The 24,254-nt window shown below is 35.0% G+C and overlaps 1 protein-coding gene across 2 annotated transcripts in view; it reads right to left on the bottom strand.

Moving 5' to 3' along the window:
- LOC115293259 (cadherin-10) overlaps window positions 1-24,254 on the bottom strand; it is a 177,636-nt gene that overhangs the window by 18,472 nt on the left and 134,910 nt on the right. For both annotated transcript variants that reach the window (XM_029941056.1, XM_029941057.1), the window contains exons 6-8: window positions 12,075-12,262; window positions 10,289-10,542; window positions 5,362-5,498 (exon numbers count right to left, since the gene is read on the bottom strand). In XM_029941056.1, the coding sequence (XP_029796916.1) occupies window positions 5,362-5,498; window positions 10,289-10,542; window positions 12,075-12,262 (579 nt within the window). The remainder of the gene's footprint in view (window positions 1-5,361; window positions 5,499-10,288; window positions 10,543-12,074; window positions 12,263-24,254) is intronic.

The following is a 24,254-nucleotide window of genomic DNA, read 5'->3' as shown; positions in this document are numbered from 1 at the left end:
TAAAACTCAAAATCCCCCAAACAACCCAGTGAAGAAATGGGCAAAAGACTAGACACTTTTTCAAAGAAGACATCCAGATAGCTAATAGACACATAAAAAAAATACGGAACATCACTCATCATCAGAGAAATACAAATCAAAACCACTGAGATACCACCTCACACCTGTCGATATGGCTAAAATTAACAACTCAGGCAACAAAAGATGTTGGCAATGATGTGGAAAAAGAGGACCCCTTTTGCACTGGTGGTGTGAATGCAAAATGATTCAGTCACTCTGGAATACAATATGGAGGTTCCTCAAAAGATTAAAAATAGAACTATCCTAGAACCCAGCAACTGCACCAGTAGGTATTTATCCAAAGGATACAAGAATGTTGTTTCAAAGGGGTACATGGAGCCCAATGTTTATAGTAGCAATATCAACAATATCCAAAGTATGGAAAGATCCCACATGTCAATTGACTGATGAATGTATAAAGAAGAAGTGGTATATGTATACAATGGAATATTACTTAGCTGTCAAAAAGAATGAAATCTTACCATTTGTAACAACTTGGGTGGAACTAGAATGAATTATGATAAGCAAAATAAGTCAGTCAGAGGAAGACAAATATATGACTTCATTCATATGTGGAATTTAAGGTACAAATCAGTTGAAATAAGGGAAGAAAAGCAAAATAATATAAAAACAGAGAGGGAGACAAACCATAAGAGACTCTTAAATACAGAGAACAAACAGAAGGCTGCTGGTAGGGTGTTGGGTAGGGGGATGGGCTAAATGGGTGATGGGCATTAAAGAGGGCACTTGTTGGGACGAGTACTGGGTGTTACATGTAAGTGATTCATCACTAAATTCTATTCCTGAAATCATTATTACCACTATATGTTAACTAACTTGGATGTCAATTTAAAAAATAAAAGTAATAAATAAATAATAAAAAATAAAAACAAAGCAAAACAAAATAACAGATGGGGTGAGGGACAATAGCAATGTTATTAAATGGCCTCTACTAATAGGGTTTATGGGTAGTAGTATTTGCCTTTGTGAAACTTATCTAACTTTCTAATTTTATCTAAATGATTTTCAAATACGAGAGAACAATTATCGTCATTTCTAGATAGGGTGTATATTACTATTCAAAAGAATTTACTTCTCTTTTCTCTCCATGTAATTATAATGTTACTAAAATAATGAAATCAGCACACTTAAAAATAATGCTTAAGAACTGATTACTCAGCAGGGACATTTACAAGGTTGAAGTCATATGAAGGAAGGCAGTTCTAAATCCATGTGACGTGGATTTATCTGCCTTATTTATCTGCCTTCCTTTTCTCAAAGGAACTTTAAAAGGCATCCTCTCTTGAACACTCTTTTCCAGTCTTAGTCTTTTAACCCATATGTAGTCCATTCTCAGGTTCTGATCTCATATTTATTGTTGCCTCTTGTTCACTTCTTATTGTGTCCGATGGTTATAGAGTTCAGACCCCGGAGTAGATTCCCAGATTCACCACTGATTCATTGTGTGACTCTGGCTAATTTACTCCCTCTCTCTAATGCCTCAATTTACTCAGTATAAATCAAAATAGAACTTTTAATCTATGGAGTTGCTTGAATAATGAAGTGAGTTAATGCATGAAAACTATCAAAAACTACTATCAAAGTGTTACTTCATAGGTTAAGTGCTCAAAACATGGTGACTACTAGTTTTTAAGATCATCCTTATTATCACCACGATACCTTTTTCATTTTCTTACATTACTTAAAATCTTATACTATCTTACTTCACACGAAGCAGTCACACAATAAACATGTATTAACTGCTTTTCCTACAGTTCATACAGGCCTGTAGAGGACTACACGTGAGGAGACGTGGAGAGAGGAGGAAAAAAAGGAACAGTCTAGTCCACTCTCTTCCTACCTCTCCTATTCCTAAACGATTTGCAAATAGACAGATTTCAGATTTCACCTATGAAGTGTTCACCTACAAAGAATCCTCAACCTAGCTAGAATTATTTGTTGCTACAGGGAGGAGTGGGAAGGTATGATGCTTCCACATTTTCTAGTATGTGCTTTTTCATCTATTTAAATTGTGAACACAAGCAAAATATTTTCTTTCAATATAGAGTCAAGACATAAAAATAACTCTTGCTGGTAGCAATTCACTTTCTAACTATGCTGAAGAAGCCAAGAGAGACAGAAAAGTTTCAGATCTAAAAAACTGCATTGTTAGTCCTTTGCCTGACACAATATGAAGATTCTCCAGCTTCTTTACAAATAATTCAAGTCTCTTCAAATCAAAAGCTAAATCCACAGGGATAAATGTGCTTATAAAAAGCATCAGGCCTAGGGTCACCTATTCAAGCAACAGTGCTTACACTAACCTTTATATAGATAGATGTTGCAGCTTATGTACAAATAAAAACATAATGCATTCCAAGAGTCATCATACAGAATGGTTTGTTTACCACCTGAGTCTCTCTGAGCCATCCGGGCACACTCCACCAAAGCAAGAATGTCTCAGCAACAAAGGATCTTAAAATGTGCGATCATTCCTATGTATTCAACAGGCTTTTTCATTATCCAAGAAAAGGAAAGCTTAAATCATTATCTAGAAATCTGAGGCTTTAGAAAGATGTACCTTTTCTACCTGCTTAGGGCAAGAAGATCCACTGTCAAGGAACGAGGTATAGACAATGGAGTTCTTTGGTCATGTTCTCTGCTCTCCTGTTCTCAGAATGTATTGCAATGATTATAGTCAAATTTTCAGATATGGGCAGAGGAATCATTAGTTTCTACAATAAATTTTTACAGTCCAAGTGTGACCTTAATTTTAGGGTTTTTATTCTCCAAATGGCATTTAAAATATTTTTTGAAGAGGAAAAAGAGAAGTTTTTTCACGGTATAGCGCACTAAATAATTACCTGGAGCAGCACTTGCCTTATGATGTGCTACACTGCTGTGGAATGTAGAACTAAACTGTTAGAGGCAGGGCCTGAAAACGCCTTGGTAAGAAGTCCATTTAAACATCATTCTGTTCTGCTTAGGGCTTGGTGTAACGCACACTTACCACAAACCCAGCACTTAAAATCCAGGAAAAACAATTTCCTATATATGCTGTCTCTCCCTCTCCCTTATCCCTCTAATACCCAGAACAGCATAATGGGCCCCTGACTGCTTGTGGCTGGGCAGGTAGGCATTCCCAGCAGCAACCCCATAAATTGATTTCACTTAAGGGCAAAAAATAGGTTTAGTTCTTAAAAAGAAGAACATAATTGGCTTTGCTTTTTACAGAATCGTAATTATTTCAACTAGCTTTAGAAGTTAAATTTCTCAAAGTATCTGAAATGGAAAATGCAATTCCTAAACTCGTTAGGCTTAAAATTGGATCTTGAATCAAGCGAGCACAAACATGATTCTGGAATGATCAGATTGGATCCTGTCAGGCACACAGCACAACGGAAATAGATAATAGAAATATAAGCTTTCTGGGGCACCTGGGTGGCTCAGTCAGTTAAGTGGCCGACTTCAGCTCAGGTCACGATCTCATGGTTCACGGGTTCAAGCCCTGCATCAGGCTCTGTGCTGACAGTTCAGAACCTGGAGCCTGTCTTCAGATTCTGTGTCTCCCTCTCTCTCTGATCCTCCCCTGCTCATGCTCTGTTTCTCTCTGTCTCAATAATAAATAAAACATTAAATATATATATATATATATAAAAGCTTTCCTGAATAGAAAAACTCAAAGAAGAAAAAATCTTCAGTTAGCCTTAAACAGCAAGCCATTTATATCTCAATACTGGAAAAACTGGGTCATTTGGATGGTGGAGTTAATCTGTAGTTCAGAGTGAGATTTAAGTACAAAGCTAAGTCTACTATTTTATCTTGATTGAATTTATTGTTAATGATCTGTCCAGCCTAGCTCCATCCTTCTGAAACTTTGCCAATTTGGCCCCAAAGATCTGCCTTACAAATCCCAGATGGTGGCTTCAGATAACTTGACTTTAATATGTATTTGTGGATTCAGTTTAGTATTTCAGTTTTGGAATTTATAGGCTTAGTTTTTCACCATGATTCAGTCACTAATTACTGCTTCCTTTTAAAACAGTTCAAGAGTTGGTCTATCCATGTAAATCACATTACGGGAATTAGAAACCATGAACAAGTCTGCATGAGTGGACAAAGCTGGCTTCATAGGCATATGTAATTGTACAGAGCCTTCCTCCAAGAAGGACCCCACACTTATTTTAAGGCTCTGTTGCTGTCATGTTAAACATCTTAATGACTTTTTATCAAGAGGTCTGACACTTTTATGATGGGCTCCAAAAATTACGTAGCAGGTCATCTGCAAGCACAAGAACCTTAGCAATTAGAGACAGATACAATTTTGAGTCCTTCTCTGCCTGTTATTATTCAGATAAAATTTTGTACATTTTATAGATAATTAAATATTGGATCTAGAAACAGAACTAGTTTGAAATCTTTACTACTTCTGGTATTGTGACTTTGAGCAAGGTATCAAAACCCCTGGAGCCTTAATTCTTTCTCCTGTAAATAAGGTCAGTAAAAATATAAGCAGGAGACTATTAATATAAAATTCTTAAATAATATCTGGCACGGAGTGCTTAATGCCTGACTGGCTCAGGTCATGATCTCACAGTTTGTGGGTTCAAACCCTGCATTGGGCTCTGAGCTGATGGCTCAGGGCCTGGAGCCTGCGTTAGATTCTGTGCCTCCCTCTCTGTCTGCCCCTCCCTCACTGTCTTTCTCTCTCTCTGTCTCTCTCAAAATTAAATAAACATTAAAAAATTTTGAAAAATGGTATGTACCCAATATTTACCATCAATTTTAATTTATAGTGTCAATGCAATAAATGTAATGCATTTAGTTTTCCCCAAAGAGGATATCTTTGGTCCCAATTCTAAATAATTTCTTTTGTTAATATTAAATGTTGTTTGGGATACCTGTAGCAATGCCTCAGTATAAATGGAAATCATTGAAAAGAATTAAAGGTATTGAGAAGCCTTTTAAAAACTCACTAAAATTGTAATTCACATATATAATGAGAAGGAATTATTTTTTAATGTTTATTTTTGAGAGAGAAACAGCAAGACAGAGACAGAGACAGAATGGAGGAGGGGCAGAGAGAGACACACACAGAATCTGAAGCAGGCTCCAGGCTCTGAGCTGTCAGCACAAAGCCTGACATGGGGCTTGAAATCCCAAACCACGAGATAATGACCTGAGCCAAAGTCGGACATTTAACCAACTGAGTCACCCAGGTGCCCCAGAAGGAATTATTTTTAAAATGAAATAAAACCTAAAACTGTATGTTAAATATTATATACATAAAAGTCATCTTACTGATTTCAGCAGCTATAACAGTAAGATTGTGCCATTGAGATAGTTCACGGTCAAGTGGCTTTGAAGTATAAAGGGATCCATTTCCAGAATGTATGTTAAAGATCCTGTCAAGGTCAGTATGGCGATCCAAGGAAAATCTGAACATAGAAAGCAAAGAAAAATACATGGCAGTATTATTGTTTTGTAGAAGAAAATGGCGTAATGCAAACACACACACAGTAACATATAATAATTTCATAAAAGTACATAGTACTGATGTAAAATGAAGACTGTTTCATTGATTTATCACACACACACACACACACACATCTCCACCTCCCTCGTCTTCCAAAGGTAGGAGCGGCCACTTTGTCCCGTATTCAAATATCGGTCTTCTGAATACTTGTGTTATTAAATCACTATTGCCATATTCAACTGAATGTGAAGCATGTTTTCTACAAAATAGTAGGCATTATAGGTGGTTACAATACCAACTGATTTTAGTAGTTGCAAATTCTTTTAAGGGATTACCATGCCCCCCCCCAAAAAAATCCCAGAAGCAAAGTCTTTTTCTTAGTGATGAAATTGGAGACAACATTAGTTTCATTAAAAGAGTAGGTTATCAGGACACCTGGATGGCTTAGTCAGTGAAGCCTCCAGCTTTGGCTCAGGTCAGGATCTCACGGTTCGTGACTTTAAGCCCTGAGTCGGTCTCGGTGCTGACAGCTTGGAGCCTGGAACCTGCTTTAGATTCTGTGTTTTCTTCTCTCTCTCCCTCTCCCCCTGCCCTCTCTCTCTCTCAAAAATAAGTAAACATTAAAAATTTAAAAATAGTAGATTATTAATTTATGATGATGTCAGTAACTTCATGTATGGTACCCATGTAGCTTCAGTTTGTTAATCACATGTATCATTAAAAAATGTGTACATTCTGGGGTGCCTGGGTGGCTCAGTTGGTTAAACAGCCAACTTCGGCTCAGTTTATAATCTCAGTTTGTGGGTTCGAGCCCTGTGTTGGGCTCTGTGCTGACTGGAGCCTGCTTCAGATTCTGTGTCTCCCTCTCTCTTTGACCCTACTCCACTCGTGCTCTGTGTCTCTCTCCCTCAAAAATAAATGTTAAAAAATGCATATATTTTGACAAGAGGTGTTTAAAAACCAGAAAATTTTGGGAAAGGAGTTTTCACACATTTATACCAAATAAGTCTTAGTAGATGTACAAAACACCAACCATGCTGCAAACTGATTAAAGGCATTGTGTTGGGAATCATTCTAAAGCTTACCACCAGGTTTATCAATCAGGTTGACATAGTTGGCATACACCACATTATCTGCGAGATTATCAGGCAAGATTTAAGATGGCTGTCCCCCACATTGGTTCCCGCCACTTCACAATCCTAGTGGCTTACAAATGCTTTATAGTGCTCGACTTAGGAAGCATAATCCTCAAGTTATATTTAATGTTCCATATTAAAAAAAAAAAGTAAAACAGAAAAGACAAGTCCTAGAGTAACATTCAGTTATGGCATATCTTTTCCTAAGCCACAACTGTCATTTATTTTAATATTTTTATGAAACATTATTTTTAAATTTAGTTTTGTGAGTAATAATACAAAATGATTTTAAACATGCCATAACACTCGTTTCTCTTTTGATGTTTCAGACTTGTGTAATAATTCCAAAAATCCATTGAAATTTATAATCCTTATTCTGGGTTTTGAATAAATTGCATTAGAGAAACAACTTATCTTGTCAATACAATGAATGTGATTTTACTTTTGAGGACTGCTTATTTTGGATTTTTATTTTAATTAGTTCTAAATGGAATGGGCCAGTAATTAACAAATCTCCTTAAGAAACTTTAGCTGTCTCTCTTAACAAAATGTGAATTCAGTTTTGCATTCAAACAACATGTCTTCCTAGTAACACATACATTTATAAAACACTGAATCTCTATATCTGGAAACTTCACAGATTCCCTCTCAAAATTCTTTTACTACTAAAAGACTTAACATACTTCCCTTATGAAAGTTTCTGTACTACCCATCTCTGTCATTGACCACGTCGTATTAGGAATTCAACATCAGCATGTCAGATACATCACAAGAAATCAAAAATGAAAAAATTAAGCAGCATTCTTGATATAGTAGACACTCAATGAACATTATCTCATTTACTGCATCTTCCCTACCTAACAGACTGAGAACTCCTTCAGAAATATGTTTATATCTGATCCGGGGATCCACAAATATTTTTTAAATGAAAAAGAGAACAACTGATTTATTTGACATTTTGGTAAATATGTTTTCTTATTTCTATAGAAATAGGCCATGAAGTTGTAATACGTGAATCAATATGAAGGACTACTGCCTGTGTCATACCATTTTATGTGTGTTTTGTCTTCTTTCTTATAGTTTTAAAAATAATTATAAAATTTAGAGAATTATGTAAGATTATATTAAAGATATGGAGAGATCCTGGTTCTTTTTCAAACATGATATAATTATGTTTTCTGATTCTCTATTGGCAAATTCTGTGTGCTAATTTCCATTTTCCTTTTTAAAATCATTTCCAGAGCAAACAGTTGATTAAATCTTCCTGATTATTATATGAACACCCATACTGTGTGACATAAACAATGTATAACACCCCCAGCATTATCTATCACATAAATACATTGAATTAGTAAAACTCTTTTATTTCTGATTACACATATGTATTTTTAAATGACGTGAGCTATCAAGATTAATATCCTAAAATATTCAGTTGTGTTTTCTACATCTATATTCAATTGTGTATATATAATTCAATTATACAACAACTTTTATGGCATGGACTTTGTCATTAGTAAGCAATAACATTATCAATTCTATTGCAATGGTAGACATAAATGGATTCTTTCCTTAAATTGCATTCTAATTACATATTTTATTTTTATTTCAAAACTCCACAGTCATATTTTGACATGTAATAACCATCGATCTATAAGAGGATGTAAAATCTATTTTCATTGTGCGGATAATATCTTCACATTGCCACTTAAGAATGCCACTGGATTTAAACTAAACCCTTCTTAAAAGTAATATATTTCTTGTGAAAAGGACCACTTTAAAACTAGGAACACAGGGGCGCCTGGGTGGCTCAGTCAGTTAAGCCTCTGGCTTCGGCTCAGGTCATGATTTCACGTTTGTGGGTTCGGGCCCCGCATCAGGCTCTGTGCTGACAGCTCAGAGCCTGGATCCTGCTTCAGATTCTGTGTCTCCCTCTCTCACTGCCCCTCCCCGCTCATGCTCTGTCTCTCTCTGTCTCAAAAATAAATAAAATATTAAAAAAAAAAAAACTAGGAACACAGAACACAGCCTGTTAAAGTCAGTGATGAGCTAGGCCAAGAAAATACTTGGAGAGCATTTAATAGGTAAATTAAGTATGTGTATAGGTTATATGAGCCTTCAAAGGAAAAAATATCCAAGAATGGAGCCAATGAAGACAAATGGATTGGGGAAGAGGCGATTATGGGGAATTCATGCTGGCAGATGAGAGCTGCACATGATCACCACGTAAGTGATCTGTGATCTGTATGTGAATAAAAGAAAATATTTTGGTAATTTGAAACCACATGTATGGATCTACGGAGTATAAGGCTAAGCAAAATAAGTCAGTCAGAGAAAGACAAATACCATATGACTTCACTCATATGTGGAATTTAACAGACAAAAGAAATGAACAAAAGAAAAAAGGAAAGAAAAAGAGAAACAAACCAAAAAACAGCTTTGAATTACAGAGAACAAACCAATGGTGGGGGAGGGGTGATGGGTGCCCTAGGTGAAGGGATTAAGAGTATGTTTATCTTGATGAGAACCAAGTGAGGTATGGGAGTGTTGAAACTATATTGCACACCTGAAACTAATATAACACTATATTTTTGCTACACTGGAATTAAAAAAACATAAAAACAAAACAAAAAATATTTAAAGTATGTGAATCAAGCACTAACTTATATATATATAAAATATAGTCAGGACCTATAGCATTTTTAAGTTTGAAGTGAGTTAACGTCACATGGCACAAAAAATTAGAAGTTTTTTACATTATGCTGTTGTATACTTTGGAATCAAAGAAAAGAGTGCTTGGAAATTGTGTAATCATCATATAAACTGTTACTTGACTGGACCAGGGGGAGGCACAATTAACCTTTGAGAATTAGGGACGTTTACAAAATCCAAAACACATGCTGTACTAATAGTCTAAAATGGCTATTGTGATGGTAAATTTTATATGTAAATATCCATATTTCTTTTCAAAGTGATAGAACAAATATCAATAAAAGCTTTGAGTCTTTCTCATTTGTATGCATTTATCATATTTCATGTTTTTAGGTTGCCATGAGAAAGCAAAGCAAAAAAATAAATAAATTACTCTGATCTTTCTGAAACTCTCTATTGTCTTTACTAATATTTTTTGAAACAGCCAAAACAAAAACAAAAACCTTTTCTTCTTTGATGGTAGGGGTACAGGGGAGTTTCTAAAATGTATTTTCACTGCATTGTAACATTGCTGGCATTAAATTCCTTTTAACTGTTACAAGTCTCGACTTACATCATTTAATAACTAAAAGCACAAAGGAAGTGATTCTGTTACATTGTGAGAGCATAGCTGACACGGTGTCCTTTATCTGTACTGGGATCAGAGCAACAAATACCGTAAAAGATCCAGGCAGATGACACAAGCCAGGTTTTAGGCTAAAAGGCATGATCTGAAGTGGAGAAAATACGAAGCTGTGAACGCCTGCGCCAAAACATTCAGAGACAATTTAAACACTTGTGCCCCTCAAATTGATGTACCCCTTACGGAGAGGCTCCTGTATTTCAATGCATTAAGTGCTATAAATAGAATTTCATGCTCTCTACATTTCAATTTCCTTTCTTTCATCTGAAGCGTGGGCATAATTACCTAATGGGGCTGGAAGCAGAGTCTGGGTCCCTTGCCATTACGGTACCAATGATCGTGCCCACTTCGATGTCTTCATGAACTTCAAACAGGTAGGAGGATCTGCTAAAAACAGGGGGTTCGTCCACATCCTCTACGGAAATTTTCACAATCGTTGTATCTTTAAAGGGTCCCAGGTAATAAAAACGTGGATCCACGTGGGTATTTTCTGCTTCCACCTTCAGTGTGTAAAGTCTTCGGCTCTCGTAGTCAAGTGGCTGCGTAAATAAATCATCAAATTAGAGTGTGGGAAATTGCATTATATGCTCCTTTCAAGTTACAGTGTGATTTTCAAAGCCTGGCTGAGTTCTGTCAAGTTGTTTATTAACTGTAAATAATTAAAAGTAATAAAAAAATAATATCACCTTTACCCATCAGATAGAGTTCAATGTTTACGTCTTATGCGTCAGTGTGTAATAATACCTCAGAATATAGGAAAATTAGACTTTAAGTCTTGGAGAGATTGAAAAGAATATGAAAACCTATCTCATAATACAGTGATTCATTGTAAAAAATGGGCTGGTCGTTGTATGTGTGTTTATGTGTGCATGTGGGTGTGCTAAAGTGTGCAATACTACTAAATGCTTGTAAGCAGCAAATTTAGTTATCTTTTTACATTTATGCCATGATATTTCCATTCCATTTAATGGGCTCATGATACTACATAAACTTTCAAAAATTTTGAAGACTAATATAAAACTCTCAACAGTTGTCTGAAACATTAAAGGTCAGGAAAACCTTGAGTAAAGAGAAGAATTCTGATAGCAAATAGGTAATTAGGTTATATTATGAATAAATAAGACATATGGGACTTAAATATTGAAGCAGTTTAACTATCATGAGTAGGAAATCAAGCTCCTCCCTTCTTACCCCTCCAAAAGGTATGTTTTGTTATCAGAAGAAAGACATTGTGGGTTCAGATGCTTTCAACATTCCTTTTTTATCTGATAAGCAGTAAATTCTACTTGCATTACTGTTACTTTCCAGTCATGAAAAACAACAAAGGAGCTGCTTCTTCCTTTGCTGGTCATTGTGCATTTAAAAACATGTGGTCATCTGCCTTGGCCTTTGCAACGGATTCTGCAGATAATTTGGATTACTCAGTTCTTCAGTGGTAACTTAATACAATAGCACTTTCAGGACATTCATTAGGATCTTTCATGGGGCCTTAATTTTTTCTTATAATGATCATACTGATGCTACAATAAAAAAATAAATAAACCTAGTTACCTTTAAACTCAATCTGTGAGCATATGTTAGCAGAAAAGTTTAATTTATGTAGCAGAAGGGAAAATGTGAACAATTAAATTATCTTCAAAAATATGCTCTCTTTTTATTAGCAACTCTAATTATTGCTTCATACATCTGGATAGATGGCATGCTACTCTCTATGCCTCCAACTGTGATGATATGTTGCCATTATTAGCTATGAACTGTTTTTTTTTTAAAGAAAACAATGTTAGTTTGGGGGAGGACTTTTATTAACATGGCTTAGAAATATAGTCATATATATATTAATTTGCTTCATCAATTTTATAAAAACTCAGGTTTCATGTTTCAGTCAACAAAAGCATTTGGTCAAAATGCCCAAGAAGATCTTTGGCTTTATGTCTCTCACGTTGTGTGTGATATAAATTACACTTGGACATGATCGTGGTATCGCTTAATGGATAATGCATGAGAGGATAGCACATAATGAAGCCGTTATTTACTAAATGGGCAGATGTCTATTTATACTGACGATGGGCACCTTTTTCACTGTTATGATGCCTTCCTGTGTGTCCTTCTCAGTTATGATGTCAAACATATCAGTCCCGTCGCCATCAATAATTCGGTACTCTACTTCTGCGTTTTTCCCGGTGTCTGCATCAGTTGCTTTGACACTCCCAACGGCTGTGCCGACAGGGGAAGACTCAAGAACTCGAAGGTGGACGGTGTCTCCAAAAAGAAAAAAGAAAAAGAAAAAGAAAAAAAAGAGAAAAAATACATATGAGAGAGAATTTTCATTATAAGTCTTAAACTCTACATCAGATATTAACTGATTAAAAAATTGAACACACATAGAATGGATTAAGGTCTAGGAATGAAAAAAAGTGGAATTTAGGGGGCTTGGATTTATGTGTATAACAAATAGTGAGTTTCATCCTCTGATCTTGTTAAGAACTCTGTTTTTAAAATGAGCACATTATCTTTTTTTGCATTTTTACAGATAACTAAAGATCGGCTTTCAGTGCAGATACATACCTGTGTGTGTTTATACAATCACAACAAATCCCAGAATATACAGCGAGTATTTATATTTAATTGTTTCCTCTTTGTTGTATTTAGTTCTTGACTAACCTTAGTTTATTTCAGCGAAAGGACAGAACATTACAATTCCATGAAATCAGCTGTAGTGGGGAGGAATCCTATTTCTATTTGTGACAGGAGAAACAAGGGATAGTCTGTGGGAGAAATACAAAGAGGCCCTTCACAGGGTCAATGTGAAACACTCAATTCTGACAAACTCCCCTCTATCCCGGAGCAAAACAAGAATTTATCTAAGCTGCTCGTGCATCTAGATGTGTTTCCAGTGGGAACAGCTTCTACTGCAGATGAGATTTATGTTCATAAACATAAAACTTATGATCATAAATTATATATTACTGACAGATTAATCAGCCTGAAGTGCACTTCTGATTATAACACCTTGATGCTCATAAACCTTAAGTAATTCTCCTTTAGATATATAATAAAGCCCAGACCTCTTAGCCAGCTATGCCTTTACCTGAGTAGATCTTTGCCGCTATATTTTTCCTTTAGACACTTCTATGAAAGATGTGCACCAAACTGGACTTCACAAAGTTATCTTGTCAAAACTTAATTTCCTACATCTCTCTCTGTTTTTCACATGCTATTGCTCTTTCATGAAATTCTTCCCCCACTACTCTCTTGTAATCACAATGCAACTTATCAAATCTGAGAAAATGGCTGTTACAGTGTCACAGGGAGTGTTTGGGGGCTGTGCTCCTCAAAATTCAAACACTGAAGCCTGAGCCCCCATTCGTACCACAGAATGTGACTTTATTAGGAAACAGGGTCATTAAAGAGGCAATTAAGGTTAAATGGGATCATTAGGGTGGGTTCTAATCTGGTATGGCTGGTGTCCTTACAAGAAGAAGAGATCTGGGCACAGAGCAGAGAGCATGAAGACCCAGGGGAGAAGACGGCCATCTAGAAGCCAAGCAGAGGCCCTAGAGGAAACCAACCCTGCTGATCCTGAACCCCAATCTTGGACTTTTAGCCTCCATATCTGTGAGAAGACAAATTTCTGTTGTTTAAGCCACCGAGTCTGTGGTACCTTATTATGGCAGCCCTAACTAACACACATACCTCTCTCTGCTCAGTTTGAAAAGTCATTTCCTAGGACTCAGCATCCACTATACCCCAGTTACTTCCAGCCTGTTCTTCTTTTTCTAACTTTTTTACATGTTTCTCTGCATCTATTTTTGATAACACTATTGAAAGCAACGCTCACCTCATTCCCTGGCTGCTGTCCTATTGGCACTTTTTACTTTTGCTATTTCTTCTAAAATCTCCTGTCCCTGAATAGTCAGATGGTTCTCAGTCACTGCCTTCAGACGATTACTCAACTATGACTTCCTCAGAAGGTTTCACCAATAACTTACTGAAAATTCCCTATCGGAAATACTACGCCCAATCATTCTTCATATTACTTGCAATAGCTAATAATTAAATCATTTACTTATTTATTTTTATGTATCATGAAGAGGTAATGCGAAACAGGGACTCTGTATTTTTCCACCACTATTTTCTCACACTCTTTCTCTGAATGTAGTGGCCACTATATTCTTATTTGTGCATTGGATAAACGAGAAATATCATAACTTTGTACCAGCTCCTCTATATGACTATATTCAATCAAATCTCAGATGCTCTTATTATACACTCAGTCACATTATCCTTTCGAAAACAATGATCTTGTGTGTGTGTTTCAAGTTTTTATTTATGAAAACAGTAACACTTTCTATAATTAATCAGAGATTCAAAATTCTTTGATTGGTCCTATTGAATTTAAAACATACATAAGTTGGCTCTCCATAAACTGGCTTCTCTGTCTTGTGATACTTTCTCTTAATTAATACTCTCCACAACACTGGTCCCTTTCAGGTTTAGGTTTCTCCAGTATGCTTTTCTTACTTTGATTTCCCACACAACTCTTTGACTGGAAACCTCTAACTCTTCTTTTGAAAAATATCTATCTCACAATCCTTCTATCATAGAACATCACCAACTCTAAGCTACTTACTGCTAGAACCTCCTTTAAAATATTAAATTTTATATAAATATAAATAATCTCAATAAGTTGATTATTATACTATAGCAGAAGCAGCTTTTCTAAAATACAAAAATAATATCACTTCTCTACTGAAAGCACTTATTATTGACATTAGGATAGTTTTTTAATTTCATCATTTAGTTTATAATGTCTGTAAAACCTGTATGCTGTTAAAATCTTCAGTACCACAAGTATCTATTTTCAGATCAAAATGAAATTATTAGACATGTTTGAATAAATTTTAATAAATCTGTATCAATTAAATTCTCTGACCATGCTATAATTAAGCAGAGGTTAGTTTAAAAAAAGAGAAAAAAAAGAGAAAACTCCCAAATATTCATATTCTTGAGGAGTTAAAAGAAAATTAAAAATAATTCCTATGTAATTGATGGTTCAAATAAGACACAAGAGACCTAAAATAATTGAAGAATCAGTAAAAATAAAGACACATAGTGCAGAGAAAATGATTCTAATTAGAGAAGGTAATTCTTTTATGTTTATTTATTTATTTTGAGAGAGAGAAAGAGAACATGTTCAGGGGAGAGGCAGAAAGAGAAGGAGAGAGAGAATCCCAGGCAGGGTCCAGGCTCAGGGCAGAGTCTGACACGGCTCAGTCTTATGAATTGTGATACCTTTTCTTTATTTTTATTTTTTGGGGTTTATTTGGTATGTTTTTTAAAAAAATATTAAAATGAACTATTGGGACCTCATCATGATATCTTGACTTGAGCCAAAATCGAACAGTGGACACTTAACCAACTGAGCCACCCAGGTGCCCCTAGAGAAGGTAATTTATAACTCTGTGTGTTTTTATACAAAGAAAGACAAGCTGAAATTAATGAGCTGAGCATTAAACATAGGAACCTAAAAAGAAAGACATAATAGCCATCAAAGAAAAAGAGGGTAATAATTAAGATAAAAACAGAAAGTAATATCATTGAGAACAAGTATAGAAAAAAAAGAATAAAAATGCCAAGTGAGCTTTCTTAAAAGATCAACAAAATAAATATATAAAGCAAAATGTTCACAAAAAGAGGAGATAGGGCAACGAGTTTTAAGAACTTTTTTAAAGAAATGCAACCACAGATAATGTAGTGATTTAGAAATTTAGAGAATATTATGAATGTCAATACAATTAAATATTTAGGTAAATTCCTAAAGATAATTAAAATATACCAAAAGCCACTAGATAGGAAATAAAATATTATTTAAAATATGTTTTAATATATGATATAATATTTAAAATGATCTACCCTCCTAAATACTAATAGCTCAAATATTTTTATTCTTTTTTTAAAGGTTTTTTTTTAAATTATTTTGAAAGAAGGGTCAAGAGGGAGAGAGAGAGAATCCACGTAGGCTCTACACTGTCAGCACAGAATCTGAACGGGGCTTGATCTCACAAACCATGAGATCATAACCTGAGCCAAAATCAAGAGCCAAATGCTTAACTGACTGAGTCACCCAGGTGCACCAACGGGTCAAATACTTTAAGGAACATTCATGAAACAGAAAATTCTTTCTTTTCTGTTCTTATATAAAGTCTTTTGGAGAAAAAAAAAATGAGGATTCTTTCTCATTATGACCTCAGTATAACCCTATACTAACACCAGATACAAATCCAACGATTATGCAATGTGGGTTAAAGGTTAAGATCCACCACACCTAATTGTATAATGTTTAGCAAGTACATTTTAAATGTTTAAGTCATCATCATTAAGTTTACTTTTTGAGACATGCTATTTTAATCACTTTACTATTAATTCCAGACTTTGGATTTCACCAGCTTTTCTATTAAAGTCTTTCAGAGATCCTACTTAGCATTTAGTGGTCATGTTTTCTTACTCCCTCCAATCTCTGAGAGTTTGTCAGTCTCTGTTTGTCTTCTGTGACCTTGACCCTTTAAAAAACTACTGGTCAGTTATTCTGTAAAATGCCTTCCAATCTTGGTCTGTCTTATATTTTCTCGTGATTATATTGAGGTTTGGCATATTGGTTAATAGCTCACAGAAGTGATCTTTTCTCAGCGTATCATAAATAAGGAGGCAGGCAATGTCATTATGTCTTGATCCCTTTGTTCAGAAGGTATTTCTGACAGGTTTCATCAGGGTGCTCATTTAGATTGTTCATGATGCCTTTCAACATGTCTCTGCCACCTTATTTAAGTAACCTCTACACCCAACATGGGGCTGGGACTCGTGAGACCTAGTTCAAGCATCGCATGCTCTACTCACTGAGTCAGCCAGGTGCCTGCACCATTTTTTTTAAGGACTTTGTTAATTTCTAGCATCACAAAATGTTACAGGTTCATCTATGTTTTCCCTGACCAAGCCCTAAAATCAGTCATGTTTCAAAGTCTTAGTTTCTTTTATTTAAAAAAAAAAAAAGAGTTACTGTTTATTTATTTTTGAGAGACAGAGACAGAGTATGAGAGGGGGAGGGGCAGAGAGAGAAGGAGACACAGAATCTAAAGCAGGCCCCAGGCTCTGAGCTGTCAGCACAGAGCCCAAAGCGAGACTCAAACCCATGAGCTGTGAGATCATGACCTGAGCTGAAGTCAGAGCTTAATCAACTGAGCCACCCAGGCAATCCAGTCCTAGTTTCTTTTAATGGAGATAGAACTATAATTTTAAACATAATGAAGTATTCAAAAGTTATAATAAATGAAATAACTCTTATTTCATAATGTGCTAATGTGTCAAAAGGCCAGAAGAAAGGTAACTACTCACATTTAAAATAAGAAATCTAATTATATCTTTGATACAAAAATATAAACAGTAGGAATTTATTGTTTTTAAACTTGTTAACTGATATTTGTTTTAAAAATATAATATCCATATCCTTCAAAACCAATTTAGAGTGCTATAGTTTATAATATTAGTGTTTAATATTAGTGTTTAATATTAGTGTTTAAAGCCTAAGAAAAACCCTGCTACTATAATAGAACAAAAATATTTCATAGAAACACCATAATATTAAAACTGATTACACAAATCTTTATGTAGAAATTCACATTTATAAACTAATTATACATTTTTATTCTAATCATTGTCTCTGCAAAGGCCTAGAATTTTATTCCACTAGCATGACACAAAACCCTAATGCCCAAACACTGGTCAAACTGTGTTTCCATAATACAAACTAAATTTTCTTGGAGATTCTCTATTCTAATTCAGAGGGATGGAACGGAAAGTGAAATCAGGAATTCTTCAGACAAAACTTATGTGAGATATCAAAGACTAATGGGATCACACAAAAACACAAAAATCGACTTGTTTTTACTGTCCATCAGTTTGAAAATGTGATCATTGATAATATAATAAAAATTGAGTTGATTAAGAAACATTAAAACAGGCTTCTGGCACTGTAAACTGGATAATTCAGTTCAACTGAAAAAAAATATTTGTGGATCATATATTGGGATAGAAATATACACTTGAAGGTATTAAAAAAGGACAAGCACCAAATTGACAGAAAATGAAAACCTGCAAGCATATGTAGAAAACTGAAATCTCCTTTTGGCCTGAGGATATTTGCCATCTCTACAAAACCGATCATTATTTTTATGGCCTCTTCCAACAGGAGGCCATATTGCAAACTCCAAGTAATCCCCAGATAGGTTATGCAATAGCAAATTGTCTCCACAATTAACTAGGATTAGCGTTTTGCAGGAAAGCATGACCTAAACACAAACCACCCTTCACAACTATTTACATTCCTAGTATGGGTTCATATGATCCTAAAGAACTGTATGTTTTACAGACATAAGCACCTTTAACCACTAGAAAAGTGACGCTGGCACATCCACCAACACAGTGGTCAAGGATTATAAGCAGTCTACAGTTACTTCAAGGAGAATCTGTGTATGAATAAGAAAACCACTAAAATTATGCTACCCGAGGGGGACTTTCTTCTTCCCTTCCTCTTGTCACACCTTTCTTTTTCAAGTGCTTTGTTTTGTTTTGGTTTGTGTTTTGTTTTTATTTATTTTTGAGAGACAGAGCGAGGCAGCGTGAGCAGGGGAGGGTCAGAGAGAGAGGGAGACACAGAATCTGAAGCAGGCTCCAGGCTCTGAGCTAGCTGTCAGCAAAGAGCCTGACACGGGGCTCGAACCCACAAACTGTGAGATCATGACCTGAGCTGAAGCCAGATGCTTAACCGACTGAGCCACCCAGGCACCCTTCAATAGCTTTTTATAAGAGTGAGAGACATTACTAGCCTCAGAAAGATATATTATAGCTGAATGAAAATACAGTTGTAAATATTTGACTTATAATGACACAAAAAAAGTAAAATAATGGAGTCAGGTGTCACAAGATATAGAACAATATATTAAATGCCTGGTGAGACAGACACACACATATATATAAGTACACATGGATATAAATACCTACATATGTGTGTATATATATTCATATGCATTTATATGTACTTATATGCATACATGTTCTCAGGAAACACATAGTTCTTCAATATTTTAATGGAATATACTATCAATAATCTTTATAAATAAGCTTTTGAATTTTCCTAACAAAGGTTAATTCAGCTCTGTCAGAGTGTTACAGGTATCTCTGCCTTATGGCAGAGAATTAACATTGTAAGTTTCCTCCCTTTTTCCTTTGTGTTGCAGAATAATTCTTAAACTACAAAATACTAAGGCATATCTAGATATTAATCACATTATTTTATTGCCAAAACAGCTGTAAGCTACATGGGAGAGGGGTTACACAGAGATGTGGTAATTTCTAACTTTAGCCTGCAAAGGTCTCTCTTCAATTTTCCTTCGCACATGCAAAAACTTTAGTTAAAAATTCTGCATCAGTATCTCATTGGTTATCTTCAACAATCCTCAGCACGCCTCCTCATGCACACACACACACGCACATGCACGCACGCGCACACACACACACACACATACATATCGTTTCTAAAACATTAATTTACAAGTAAATGTAGGCCAACATTTTAGCAATCTTTAGCAAGGAAAAGACTTCTAAAATAAGACAAATGATTAACAATGCATAAGATAAAAGGTTGATGAATCAATCTATGCTCTAATTAACAAGTTCTCTAAATAACAGACAATATCGAGAAAGTGAAACATCTGACAAATAAAGAGAAGAGAATAATTTCCCACTGCAAAACATAGTCTGTCTAAAATCCATAAGAAAAGACAGATGAGTTACCAGAAAAATTGGTCAAGAATATGAACAGTGAATAGTTTACAGTAGAGGGAACACAAAAGGCAAAAAACAGAAATACACTGGATTTTTATCAAGCAAATGCAAATAAGGGCCATGATGTGATATTTGCTATTTTATACCTACTAAATTAACAAAAATTAAATCTGACAAAACCAAGTATTAAAAGCATGTGGTATAATGAGAACTATTATTCTGAGCTGATGCGTGGTGAATTTGGCACCATGGCTTTGGGAAATGTACTAATTAGCTAGGGCTGCTCTAACAAAGCATTAAAACCAAAGACATTTGTCTTATAGTTCTGGAACCTAGAAGTCTGAGATCTAGGTATCTGGCTGGGCCATGCTTTTCCTGATGGTTGTAGGGGAGAATCCTTCTTTTCCTCTTCTAGCTTCTGGGCCTTAGAAAAACCTTGGTGTTCCTTGTAAGGAACACCATCATTCTAGTTACATGGCCTTCTTCTCCCTGTGTGTTCACATTGTCTTCCCTTTGTGAATGTCTGTCTCCATGTCCAAATTGCCCTTTTTTATAAGGACATCAGTCATACTGTAATAAAGCCCTAAATACTAATGACCTCCTTGTAATTTGATTAACTCTGTAAAGACCCTATTTTTTAAAAACTTTTTTTAAACATTCATTTATTTTTGAGAGACAGAGCTTGAGCAGAGGAGGGGCAGAGAGAGAAGGACACACAGAATCCGAAGCAGGCTCCAGGCTCTGAGCTGTCGGCACAGAGCCTGACATGGGGCTCAAACTCATGAACCATGAGATCATCACCTGAGCCGAAGTCGACCTCTTAACCACTGAGCCACCCAAGCATCCCTGTAAAGACCTATTTTTACATAAGGCCATATTCTGATATGCTGAGCTTTAACACTTAAAAATATAATTTCGGAGGACACAATTCAACACATAACAGAAATCAATGTGGGAATATACAATATGAACTTAAAAGGAAGCATAAACAAAGCCCAGCAATGCGTATGAGAATACTTGTAGAAATGCTATATAGAAACACTATTTGTAAAATGAAAAAAAAAGGAAGAGAATCCAAGTGTCAAACAGAATGAGAATATGTAAATAAACTTGTTATATAATATGCATGCCAACAAAACTCAAAAGTGAAAACTGTGAGTTACAATTATGTGGGAAAATATATATTAACCTTAAATATCTCATAATAAGTGGATATAGACATGTATCAGAAAGTTATATACAGTGTGATATTATTTTGTAAGCTATAATCAAAAAAATGCAAAATATACTTTTAGGGATATGTAAATGCTATATGTATACTTATGTATATACATATATAGATGTATAATTACATAAGAATGCATATACATATTAAATAACAAAATTTGAGGGTCATGCATGTAAATGAAAACTATTTTTAAAGGCCTTATAATTATTCAAAGTGGCACTACTTATATTCTCTTGCAGTTATTATACACTACATGAAAGCAAACCCATATACATCACAAATAATTGTCAAGTCAAGCATCATTTAAAAGTGTTGGTAAGGGGGTCGCCTGGGTGCCTCATTCGGTTAAGTGACCCACTTCGTCTCAGGTCATACTCTCACGTGCGTTCAGACCCCACATCAGGCTCTGAGCAGAGCCTGAGCCTGCTTCAGATTTTGTGTCTCCCTCTTTCTCTGTCCCTCCCCTGCTCACTCTTTCTCTCTCAAAAATAAAATAAACATTAAAGAAAAAGAATGTTGGTAGCATTCTGACCACCTGACAGAAGCAAACATCTTCTATTTAGGATTCAACAACTTGTCTCACAAAGTTCAAATATATATTTTAGACTTATTATTATATAGTGTATATATTATATATTATTATAATCATATGTCAGATATAATGTATTTGTATTATTTATATTATTATATATTTAAATATATTTTGGGTTCATATATTATATATGATCTATAAAAGTATATATTCTATTATAAATATTAATTGTATATAACTGTAGTTATATGATATTAATATGAAATTAAATATAGCTTAATATAAATATATAATATATAATAATATATATAACAACACAAGAAAACATGAGTACCACAGGAAAACAAAACACTAAAAAGCAACAATAAAAAATTCCAAAAGCCAATAAAAATTAAACACATAGAACCTTGCAGCTAGATCAACAAATCAATGTGAGGCCATCACACAGAAAATGTTTTAAATTATCTTCAATATGCTTTAAGAAGTAAAAGTGGTCATAAAAAGTTTCACTGGAAAATAATGATAAAAAGTATCTGGGCATTTTTGATAAAGAATAGATAAATAGATATTTACAGAATAATAGTTGAAGTTAAAAAAGAATGGATGGGTTAAATTGAGATTATGAGTATCCAACGTGGGAGTTTGAGAGCTCGAGGATAAATGAAAGGAAGCACACACAATTGAAAGCTAATATGTAACTGTGTGGTTGAAAAACAAAAAGACCTGGATTAAAATGTCAATGGGCATTTCAAGGTAGCCCCTGATTCTAGCAAAATATTGAGCAATGTCATCAAAATTTGATGATGAAATTATTTTCAACGCAGCCAGCATATTAATCAAGTGTGATAACGCAATATAGTTTTAGACTTAGCAAATTTCTCTCCCTTTGGGCTTTTTTAAAGAACCTAGTGAAGAATGTATTCCAGGAATATAAGGTGCTAAATCAAGATATGGTAATACATGAGATCCAGACAGTTTTGTATCCAAAGTAGGAAAGTAAAAAAGGAAAGTCTGGGAAGGCAGGGTTTCCTGAGCCGTAGAGATGAGCCCGCCCATGTTGGGAGGGGAGTCCGAGGGCTTTAGGTGTGCAACCCTGAACGCCACCAAAATGAAACTATATGCTATGGGGCTAATCAATCACGAATTTTGAGCAGCTGTACACGGAACACATGAAAAGCTCCAGGCTGTAATATCTTGGAAAAATACAACTTTGCTAAAGAGGATCTCTCATATTCAATAGTTGAAGTTATTGCATGGGAAATAAAATGTCTGGCTTTGTGTCTGAGACTTTGGAGAGCCAGAGTATGCTTTGTTAAGTGTTTTGGCCCCAGGGTGCCTCGGTGGCTCAGTCAGTTAAGCGTCTGACTCTTGGTTTTGGCTCAGGTCATGATCTCACAGTTTATGAGTTTGAGCCCCAGGACAGTGCGGATTCTGCTTGGGATTCTCTATCTCAGTTTGCCCTTCCCCTACTCAGCCTCTCTCTCTCTCTCTCTCTCTCTCTCTCTCTCTCTCTCTCTCTCAAAATACATAAATAAATAAATTCTTTTTAAAAATTGGCACAAAAGATCAACATTTTACATAGTTCATATCATAGTATTTTGATAAGCTCATTTTGAAACTTGCAGGGTTTTTTTTAGACAATTAAAAAGTCTAAATATATCTAGTGCTTCTGTGAAAATGCTGGTAGAATAGAAAGACAGAGAGAGAGAGACTGACAGAAGTGGATATAAAATAAACCTATTCACATTACTTAAATTTGCTAAGATAAGAGATAGAGAAATGGGAAAAAATTGATCTAATTACATCCGGGGGAGAAAGGATTGAGATGTTAGTGACTTTCTTTCCCATCAGTCATGAAAGGAAGTCAAAAGGTGAGATATAAAAACATTTCAACAAATAATAAGAATATATTGATTAAAGAATTGTAGCTTGACCTAACTTTCAGCTTAACTGAAAAGGTCACAGTTTAAAGTTGTTTTCTGTGAGGATCAATTAGAGCTACAGGTGAGGAACAATGGAAGAAGTAGCTTATTTTCTTTAAAAAAAATCTATAAACTTAATATTTCAATGCAAAATCCTTTTTAAAACCTTAACTAGAAGATTTTCCTGATGACATTAGGGAGTATCAGGGTCTGATAAAAGTTTTCCTAATCACAGGTCTTCTTTTAACAGGCAGAGAAAGAACAAAAGAACAAAATATTTTATTGTTTCATTAATTTTACTGTCACATAGATTTCACTGAGTATTGCCTCTGGGAATTTGTTCCCCCACTTTTTATTTTTAGCTTGGACATTTTTCAGATTGCTTGTATTTTCAGGCGCATGGTTAGATTCTGAAAATCTGCCTGCTTTTAACTTCTCATTACAGTTCTGGTCAAGGATCCAAAATTATTTATCACTTCATTTTATTTCTTGGTTGGTGAAGGGACAATCTCCATTGCAAAGTTTATTTCCTTTTGAAGAGAATAAGCATTATCCGTGCTAATTTTCAGTACCTTCTGAGACGTAAACAGGAAGTGATCATATTCCATTGGTTCATATTATACTAAGGCTAAATTATTATATATATCTCCGTTCTCTTCCACACTAGTTTGTTGGAAGGGACACACACACACACACACACATACACAGAGTAGGTGAATTGGAAATGTGTGT

Source organism: Suricata suricatta, chromosome 6 (genome assembly GCF_006229205.1).
Source record: "Suricata suricatta isolate VVHF042 chromosome 6, meerkat_22Aug2017_6uvM2_HiC, whole genome shotgun sequence".
In the NCBI taxonomy this organism is placed as follows: Eukaryota; Metazoa; Chordata; class Mammalia; order Carnivora; family Herpestidae; genus Suricata; species Suricata suricatta.
The sequence above is the reverse complement of the archived record's forward strand: the minus strand, read 5'-3'. Positions and strand labels throughout refer to the sequence as shown.